At 29.4% G+C, this 11,043-nt stretch overlaps 1 protein-coding gene across 1 annotated transcript; it reads left to right on the forward strand.

The window, feature by feature from the left end:
- Nucleotides 1-464: 464 nt before the first annotated feature.
- On the forward strand, nucleotides 465-10,639 carry LOC132921816 (putative sodium-dependent multivitamin transporter). Its single transcript, XM_060985025.1, has 9 exons — nucleotides 465-881; nucleotides 2,319-2,540; nucleotides 3,491-3,715; nucleotides 6,072-6,187; nucleotides 6,261-6,503; nucleotides 6,591-6,765; nucleotides 7,145-7,357; nucleotides 8,440-8,621; nucleotides 10,334-10,639. The coding sequence occupies exons 1-9, from the start codon at nucleotides 774-776 to the stop codon at nucleotides 10,575-10,577; spliced, it is 1,728 nt and encodes a 575-aa protein (XP_060841008.1). The 5' UTR covers nucleotides 465-773; the 3' UTR covers nucleotides 10,578-10,639.
- The last annotated feature ends 404 nt before the right edge of the window (nucleotides 10,640-11,043 follow it).

Here is an 11,043-nt window from a genome sequence, read left to right on the forward strand (position 1 = left end):
ACAGTTTTTAATTTCCTATTGTGTACCATCAATTATCCACAAACAAACGTAACAACTCGAATTTAATTGAATGTAACTCGTATTTTTACTAAGTTGACATCAATGAAAATCAATTGAGTTACTTAATTAAAATTAACTTGACTTTAACTTGTAACTCGTTTATATACTCAGCATTGCTATCACATATTATAATATAGTAAACAAGAAAAAAAATTCTATAGTATAAAAGAATAATAAAATATCTACACATATAATAATATGTAGTTATATATGTTACCGCGCATTCGATATATCATTATATCAATGTTATATTATATGTACCATAATATTCTATACTATACCAAATATGCGTCACATATGCACAACAAACATTAATATTACATGTACGTTCGAGATATCGTAATCCCCACCGGTTTAGTGATAACTCAACATTTGGATGGTCCTGTATAATATTATATACGACGGCTTTAGTATAATGCGTGGTTGTATCAGATGAAGATTATAAACTCGAATGTGAATGATTAGTGCCGATAGCATTCGTCGTTAAACGCGCATGTTACGGTATTTTAATTATTATTATTATTGTTATTATTGTTATTCAAATCGTTACTCGTTGTCATATGAATATAATGTTTTAAATCCATCTCGTACGCGTATATATATATTATTGTACAGTAATATTATACGTGTATTTTTCGTCGTGTTAATTGTGTTCGTTATTTAAGTACATCAATACATAATATATTAATAATACATAATAACGATAGATACATATGGCTCTGGGCGCTTTCGACTATGTCGTGCTTACGGTCACGTTACTCGCGTCCGCCGCGATCGGAGTGTATTACCGGCTCACGGGTGGCAAACAGCAAACGACACAGGTGAAACATAATAATATAATAATAATATGCAAGTATCGTATACACGGCATAACAATATTTTACGTTATGTCCTAGACTTCTAGTCGTACGACCGCTGCAACGGTCATTCTTTTTAACGCAACCGTATAGGAATATTCAAAACATTTATTTAAATAATCTGAACTAGCGCAATGTGACGTACTATATTATTGTAGCAGGTACCTGGGAAAATTGGGCTATACGCCAATGCATAAAATTCAGTAACCGAGTGTATACCGAGTGAATCAAAAAGCATGTCTATATTCATTTTTCTTTTCGCAACGAACTAATTAAAACTCTGATTTTTGGAAATTTTAAACGACTAAATTTTTAAATACATACATTTTTTGTATATTTTAAGGGATCACCATAGAATTGTGTAGATACAAACTTTTTTTTTCAAATTAGTATAACCCATTTTTCAAATAAATTGTTAATCAAATTACTATTTTTAAATGCTAACGTATATGAACTGAAATTCTAACGAGTAATTTTCTAGAGTTACTAAACATTAAATAATAAAAAATAATAGTCATGATAATAATTAATAGGTATATGGTTAGTGATATTGGAGCTATAAATCATTATAAAGATTTGAAAACTATGTTAATACATACGTAGTATATTGGAGTTGCTAAAATTTTATAATTTGTAAAATTTGTTCAAGTATAACAAGTACCTATACTTCTGTCATGGACTAATTAAAATTGTATATCTATTTTATGTCATATGTAAAACTATTATTAAGGACTGTTTAATTCTTTGAAAGATATATTATAATCTTATCAGTATTTACGAACGAAAGCTTTTATTTACTATCCAAAATGTTTTATCATCGGGTGTAAACAAACAATGAAATATGTTATACTATTATCTTGTCATATTGGGAAATTAAAGTTTCACTTTTGATGGGATATGACTTGTTATCATCTATTATTGCGGAGTCATTAGGAACTATATTCTCCGTCTACAGATATATTATTGGCCTTCATACAAATAAACATTAATGTAATCAAATTTAAAATGTTCTCAGTGTATTTTAATAATAATTGTACCCTGAATGTAATGTAACGTGTCAAGTATTCTTAAAAAAAAAAAACGAATTTCTTGTTGTCCGTGAGCCAATGCGACATATAACTGCCATGGAATTTTCTTTAAATATGTATAAAAAAATAAATAGTTAGTAGAGTGGAATAATAAATGCAAACAAATACCAGAAATAAAAAATATAAATAAAAAAAATACATTTATAAATTTTTAATCCCGAGTTTTCCAAAAAAACAATTGCTTGGTTGTAATTAATTGTTATTTTTTGTTCATTTACTAATGGACTATTGGACGGATGATTTTTAAATTACATAAATTATGTTCACACACTCACACACTCACACAAATATATATTGTAAATTATATTTCTAGGAGTATATGCTCGGAGACAAGAAATTGTCCATTATACCTGTGGGGTTTTCGTTAATGGCCAGTTTTATGTGTGCTACAGCCATGTTTGGGCTAAGCGCTGAAAACTACTTGAGAGGAACACAATTTATGGCCATTAACGCATCCAATATTATCGGTACACCTATTGTCGCCTATGTTTTTCTACCAGTTTTTTACAAACTCGGATATTTATCCGTTTACCAGGTAAATCATTATTATGTAAATATTATATTTTATTAATACGTTGCATTACTACATACAATAATACAATATAATATATGCAGAATACACTGCAGTGAAATGCCTATAAATTAAATGATGATTATAAATTATAATAATTTAATATTTTATTAAGACTCTTGATAAATATTTGACATTTTACGTAGGCATTTAATAGGTATTTCATGATTAATTTTGTGCTTAAAACTAAAATAAATGTCTGTAAGGTAATACAATATTATGTCTTTGATACAATATTATCATGATAGTTAAAACATTTTATAAACATTTTCTTCGATATTCTTATGAAATTTTTTACAATATCTATACTTCACTAAATTAATATAAAATATGTAGGTATATAAACGTCATATATATTAATTTATTATTTATTTTAGTTTAAAATGATTGACTATTTAATGTCTTGTATCATGTTAAATAATGTAGTTCATTCGGTGTTATTTTCAGAACACCTATTTTATTATTGATCACTATTGTAGAATAATATACTTACACGCCATTGTTTTCACAGTAGTTCGATTTTAGCCCTTTCGGACTTTTCTCTGAAGTTCGGTCGGGTAGTAATTTTCAACCGAATTCACCCGTTCGAAGTTCGTGTAACTAAATAACGTTTCTTTTATACATTTCTTCCGACTCGTGTAATTAAACTACGTCATTCAAGGGTGATCGGGAAATGAATAGATGGGTTGAATGAATCCAAAAAACAAACGATAAGAAAACAACCTGTCCATCGCACATTATAGTGTATCGACTAGCATTTATAATAATATTAAAATAGAGCTTCGACTTCCTACCTGATAGTGTACATATATATATATTATATATTGCTCAAACACGCGTATAGATCTATTCACTAAAAATGAAAATGTATTTTAATTACAAAATAAATCGATGTAATATTATTATTATTTCAGTATTTGGAAGAACGTTTCGGCAAGTCAACTAGAATCGTCGCATCTTTGGCTTTTAGCATCCAGACGGTGCTGCGCACTGCTCTGGTACTATACGCGGCCTCGTTGGCTCTGAACGCGATCGCCGGCTTTTCGCAGACCGCGTCCATGATGGCCGTCGGCATATTGTGCACCTTTTACTCGACCGTCGGTGGCATAAAAGCCGTAATCGTCACCGATTTGTTTCAGGTCAGCTGTAGGTTCAATTTTTAAATTTTGGTTATCGATTTAAAGCGTTTTTATACCTAGTAAATTTAATAGCAACGATTTTACGCCGACGATTATTATAATATTTTATATTTGAATAGCATATTTCTGGTTGTAAAATGGTAACTGCATTTACGATAAACCTAATCCATTTGAGCAACGCACTATTACATTAGTATTTTAACAAAATAATACTTCATCAAATTGTCCTCTACTGTTTTTTATATTAATCTTGAATTTTTATGGATTGCAATTGGTGTATATGGTTTGATCAAAGTGCCGCATTGAAGACATGAAAGACGCGTATTCGATTATAAATTTACTTTACGAGTAACAGAAGTTGAATGTATGTAGCTATGTCTATGTATGAACGATGAATAGCTATTGCCTATCGTAATCAATAAGGCGAATGTTAAAACCAAATAGCATTAAGAGTCGGTCGAGTCGGGGTCTACGACCATAATAGCTATTAAACGTTTTATTCCTCCTAAAATTAGTTTTTTTACATTTTACTTTTTTTTTTACTTCATTGTTTGGTAATATATACTATGCTTTGTTCGTCTGGTGTGTAACGATAGTGCATTAATATAATCGTATTCAAAATATCAGATTATAATATTGTAATTGAAAGATTGTATTAAATAATGTAATAGATGGTTTACAATTTCCATTTACCTAACTGTCTGTTGAATGTATAACTTATAATGTTGAAATTATTTTCATAATACCAGTGAAATGTAAATATATAATACAATCACATGCTGAAGTACTTATTGAAATACAATTTCGTTATTATAATTCGAATCCGATTACAGGAAAAGTTTTAATTCGATTCTGATATCTCAAATGTTATAAAGCAATATTATAATATGGTACTTAGTGTTCATATTCAATTTTTATGATATTCACTATAACATGTTTTTTTCTTTGTCTCTTTCACTATGTTAATGATAATATATTATTATAAAGAGTAAAACCTTATAATTAAAATTTAAAATCGAAGACCTTTTATTGAAAATATAATTTTTTGAAACGATTTCGAAATTATTTCCCGATACTCATTCGTTATTTTAAATAAAATCTACTACAGATATTATTAATGTTTGATTACAAAGTTTTAAAATATTCCATTTACAATATTCAACTTTTATAAAGGTATAAGTATTTGATACACACGAAATTTTAAAACATTGTAACCTACAAACGTTTCACCAACTAGATTAAAGGAAATTATATACTACCTCAAACAAACAAATGATTATTAGATTTTCTATCATTTACCCAGAGTTCAAATTACGTTTTCAAATAATTTCTGTACAAATGACTTACCATTTTTGAGGCTTTGGAATGATGTAATAAGTAATTCTTGGTTTAAGTTTGTTAATGACTTAACATACCAGGTTATATAATAGACTCAGAAACCAGTGATTAATTTGTTCCAAAGTTTGTTCTGCATTAATTAATTACTTATTGTTTTAGATAATAAACAGTATACTCTATATTATTACATAAAACTCAAACTCATACAAATATTTATTCCCAATAAATTGATTTCCAGAACATGTATCTTAGTTGAAAGTCTACATCGACTTTGCGCTTTAGGCCACGTTTATACACGACGTTTTCCGCCTCGTATTTCAGGGCGTTTTCCGTCGAATTCAAAATTCATTGTTTCATATTGAAGTAGTTATATACTACGGATATGATAAATATTCATATGCGTTTTCATCAGCAGCGGAAATACCGACAAGCTTGGGTTTTGATGGACGAATGCCGAAATAATAAAAACAAACTGCTAATTTTACATTGTTTTAAATTAGGACGGGTTGTGCTGGTGATGTAAAACGCTGTGTATAACTCCGGTTTTAAATTAAACATGCTTAGAAATTAAAACAGTATAGCATACGTCCTAACTTTATGACTTTACTTATACGTTATTCGATTAGAGAATAAATTATTATTTCATATCATCAGTATCACCAAAAATATAGATAAAAATAATGCATTATAAATTATAATATATTTTAGACTTTGATATAAATAATAAACTATATCATGATAAAAAAAAAAATATAATTTAATATTAATATTATTATTATTATTTAAATGCCTATTTTTTTAATATTATTAGCCCAATAGGTATACCATTCGTAACGTATAATAAATATACAATGTTCACGCATTGATGATTTAAATTAAATGATGTAAGTAATTTGTCTGTATTGATTTACATTGTTATTATAAGGTTTTTTATTTAATATAAATTTATTTTATATTAATATATTTATTTTAAAATTGATGAACCTACGACGTAATTCGGTTTTTTTTATTTGTGCAGTCGTTGCTCATGTTTGGGTCCGTTTTCACCGTCATTGCGGTGGCAGCGGTTAATGTCGGTGGACTGACAGAGATTTGGAGGATTGCCTACGATTACGGTCGCGTGGAACTGTTCAAGTGCGTTGAGACGAGTGGGTATACAGCGTGTTGAAGCGTTCTCCATTATTAATGTACACAAACGTCCCGACAGCTTTCAGATCGACCCGACGATCAGGCACAGCTGGTGGTCACTGATGCTGGGCGGCATGTTCACGTACGTCTCGGTGTACGGTGTCAACCAGGTGCAGGTGCAGCGTTACCTGACCATGAAGGACTACAGAACCGCGGTAAGGACCCTGTGGTTCAGCTGGCCGATAACCGCTTTCCTGTCGCTGTCCATGTGCTTCGCGGGACTGGCCATATTCTCCATGTACCGGGACTGCGACCCGATCAAGTTGGTATACTCCCCGGACTTGCGTTCGGCTCTGCAACAACATTACTGATAAGGTGTTTCCGTTCGCGCGTGTTTGTGTGTATTCAGGGAAGGCAGAATAGATAGTGGCGATCAGCTGATGGCTCTGTTCGTGTTGGACACGATGGCCCACTTGCCCGGATTAACTGGCTTGTTTTTGGCGGGCGTATGCTCATCCGCACTGTGTTCCGTGTCCGCAGCTCTCAACTCGCTAGCAGCCGTCACACTCGAGGACTATATCACGGTAATATTTTACATTTATTTATTTATTTTTTTCATTCGCCGTCACGGTCCGTCTCACAAAGTTTATCGTCAATTTATCTCTCCAGGGGATGAAAGGTGGTCGATTGGAGACCGTGTAAGCCGTAAGGGGATAAAAACGAAGACGCATAGTATTATAAAATGTATAAAATTTGATAGATTACACTGTATATATATATATAAGCACTTTAAATCGTGGTCCGAAATATTTTTGTGATTTTGGGCACAAAAAGTATCATATATATTATATCGCTTGTACCTGTATAGAGCACAGCGATCGTCCTAAAATAATATTATTATTATTAAGGCGGTGTGAAACGATAATATTATTGGAATGTGTTTCGGATGTGTATAATATATAGCCACTGGCAAACGTCGACATACCCGATGAGAAACGTGTGGTGTGGCTGAAGGTCCTTGTCGTTGTTTACGGGATCCTATCGATAGCATTAGCGTTTTGTGCGCATTTCGTGGGACCGCTGTTGCAGGCCTCGATGACGATTTTGGGCATTATCGGCGGACCAATGTTGGCGGTGTTCACTCTCGGCATACTTGTACCGTACGTAAACCAAAAGGTAACCATCAAACGTGATTCGTTGTATACTTGTATAGCGCACGATAAAAAATTAAATACAAAGAATGTAGGAAAGTGGGTACCCCTCTACTGTACAGTAGATGTGGAGTGGGTCACTGTAATGAATGTGTAAATAGTTTGTCTCATACATTTTTTTAGGACTGGGTACTGAGTGGTGCTTTTTGTTTCTTTGTATTATTTAATTATAAGTTTGAAAAAAATAGGATTAGGGAATTATATTCTATTAAAATAATACGTTAAAAAATAATTTTCTAAATTAATACTTTATATTTAATATTCCGTGTCGAAAAAAATGAATAAAAGCATGTGCATGAATAAACAATTTTACGCTTTAGTGATGTTTGACACTTTTATAATATTTTTAGCACTACAGAACATCATAATGTTGCTGAAAATGACAACAATATTATGTATCACAAGATTTTAGGTTTAAATTCTATATAGGTACCTTAACGTAGTGTAATTCGCTTTTTGTTAAAATCATCTTTGAATCAAAAGAAATGCAATTACAAACATGCAAAAAATGAAAATATTTAAAAATCGATAACGGAATATTTTTTTACTCCCAAGCAATTCCCATATACGCAGATCTATTGTACTTTTTTTCTTAAAACACTCCCTCTTTATGCAATTGCTTATGATCATGTAGGCATGCCAAATTTTGATATTAATGTTATTCATGAAATATAAGCTTAATTTAGTTTCACTTGTCAATGACTAGAAGTGTATTTTTTAATGCATTTTTATTCGACGATTTGATTTATTTTTATTATAATTTTAATCATCTTTACTATAACTATCAAGAATAGATATTATTAGATATATATTTCGATAGTTATTAATCAATTGTATGCGTTATAATTTTGTGATAGATCAGTAGATCACCATATCCTGTAATAGATCACCTGTTACATGAATGTCGTAACTTTTAATAGTAAATTTTGAAAATTAATTTCAAGACAAGATTTTATTGTAATACGAATATATATATATTTTTTCTTGTTCGACCGGTTTTAGTTACTATAATGTTATAACTGTGCATATTATGTATTATGAATGCAGGGTGCTTTGGTGGGCCTGGTCGCAGGTCTCGTCTTTTCATTTGTCTTGGGACTAGGAGGACCCAAACCGCCCGTGAACAATTTGCCCACCTACACTAACGGATGTTCACCGGACTCGTTTCACAATTTCGATGTAAACGTTTCTTCTACTATTCTACTGCTAGCGTCTACGTCCACACAAGAGTGAGTACAAAGAATTTACATTGTACACGATACATAATATCTTGTAAATTGCGTTTGAACGTTTGAAACTTGAATGAATCGTGAATGACGTGGAGTATAATTAAAAAAAAAAATAATAGTAATATATAATATTATGCTATCGGGCCATATGTTACAGTCAAAGTATGTGGTTTCACTTAACATAAAAAAGGTATCACCCGCATAAATATAGTTTTTAGATTTAGTTATAGACAGACCTACTGCGTGATCACGATTTAAGGTAATACTTAATATTTCGGACGGATGACTTTTATGATTCAATTTCGATTTTTTTCAACGTAAGGTACTTAATATAAATTACATTTATTTTTTATAAAATTCAAATTTGGTATCCTTTTTCTAGCACATGAATTGTAAAAATAATATACATCACCTTTTTGATTTCAAATTTGATTTTTTTTTTTTTAATAACTGACATATAATGTTTTTTTTAATCTTAGAAATTAAGTGATTGGGAATGAGTAAAAAATTAAACAATAAAGTATAAAACAATCATACAAAATTTTACGGAGGTTGAATAAAAAATAAATAAAAATAATACAATAATATTTAGGAAAAAATGCATTTTTATTATTATTCACATTGTTTATACATTTTTATATTTTATGAAATTCCTTGTAATTTCCTACGACTTGTATTGCTATATAATTTTATTTGAGTTTGTGTGATTTTTAACTTATCCCTAATCACTAGAATATTTAGATAGAAAAATTTAAAAGTCGAAATTATCTAAAAACAAAATGAAATTTAAATTTGAACTGAAAAAGAGGAGAGGGAAAAAAATGTGTGTTATAATGCTTTTCGTTTATAAGTGGAGAGAGTAGGTAATCATTCTGCTGTCCAATAGGTGTTGTGTAACTTAATAATTGAAATGTAAGTCACTGTAATACGTGTGTTAAATTTGAATTGCTATTAAAGTAATTTATTTTACTATTATTAATACTATAAAGTATAAATGTAGATTGACTTAATTTTTGCCAAAATGATAGAATTTTAAAATGTCATTACTTCTATAAAATATATTGAAAGTACTCACAAATAATTTTCTTAAATTAGAGTAAAATAACAAAAATCGTCATTCTTAGTTTAATTATCTAATTTCGAATTTAAATGCTCATAAGTAAAAACCGTAAATTTTTAAATATTTATATAAAAAACTTATGAGTAATTTTGTGTTAAAATGTCAAGCACTTTGCTGCAGTAAACATTTTTTTATTGATATTTGTAGAAATAACTGTCTAAAAATAAATTTTTAAAGAGTCAAAATACTTTAAAATTTTCATTATGTACCTATAGAAGATGGCTGCAATATAAATATTTGGTGAAAATTTTAAATATTTATCATAATCACACTGTATGAAGAAGTGATATAGAACGATATCGATATTCAATTATATATATAAGTAGCCAAATGTTATTTAAAATTATTCAGATTATTATTATTATAGATATTATACCTAGATATTGTATATATATATATTTTTTTATTTAAATTTAAACTTTATTGTTTAGGTAAAAATGTATCAATAAATATATTTTTGATATAATACAATATGATATTCATACTAAAAATAGCATTCTACCGCATCACTATTGTCTATTTACATTTACATTTTCACATTAGGAATAGTATCCTATCACACAGATTATTTAATTAAATGTTTTCATTTTAGGATTCATGAAGAAAGTTACATGTATTTGTATAAGATAAGTTACATGTACTATATAGTCATTGGATTCGCGACTACCGTATTAGTGAGTTTGGTGGCAAGCTTGTTCTTCGAATCCAATGTAAATACCCTAGATCCGAAACTATTTTTTTCGGCTATTCCAGAGAGTGTAGAAAGACAAGTCGAAACGAGACAAAAAAGACCTTCAACTGTTTCAAAAACCGTCACGTTTTCCATTAATTCATGAAAAATATCATTGTTTATTATTATTATTATTATTAATATTAATAGTTTAATTTATGATGTGAATTTTTGTTTGATTTTAATCACTGTTACCTCGAAAGTGAATTATTTATTTATATATTTGTTGAGTATGATGTATCTATTCGTGTTTACTATTTTTACCGTAATAATAGATTTCTATGATATTTTTGAATAAAAAATTGTTAAAAAAATATTATGTTTTTTTTAGCATAACATTAAAAATTTCAATTTATCTTATGAATAAACAGTAGTGGGATGAAACAAGAATAGACAGCGAGAGGATGTGAGCATTTTTTTTTTGTCTCCACTACATTCATTTTCTGCGGGCGTCCCCGAGATTTTCGATTATGATACAAAATATTAAATAAATCAAAATGAATATAATAGTACCTATATTGTGTAATATTACTTTTGTTTAGTTAGCGTGAAGACGTTACAATGTGATTTTA

Source organism: Rhopalosiphum padi, chromosome 2 (assembly GCF_020882245.1).
Source record: "Rhopalosiphum padi isolate XX-2018 chromosome 2, ASM2088224v1, whole genome shotgun sequence".
In the NCBI taxonomy this organism is placed as follows: Eukaryota; Metazoa; Arthropoda; class Insecta; order Hemiptera; family Aphididae; genus Rhopalosiphum; species Rhopalosiphum padi.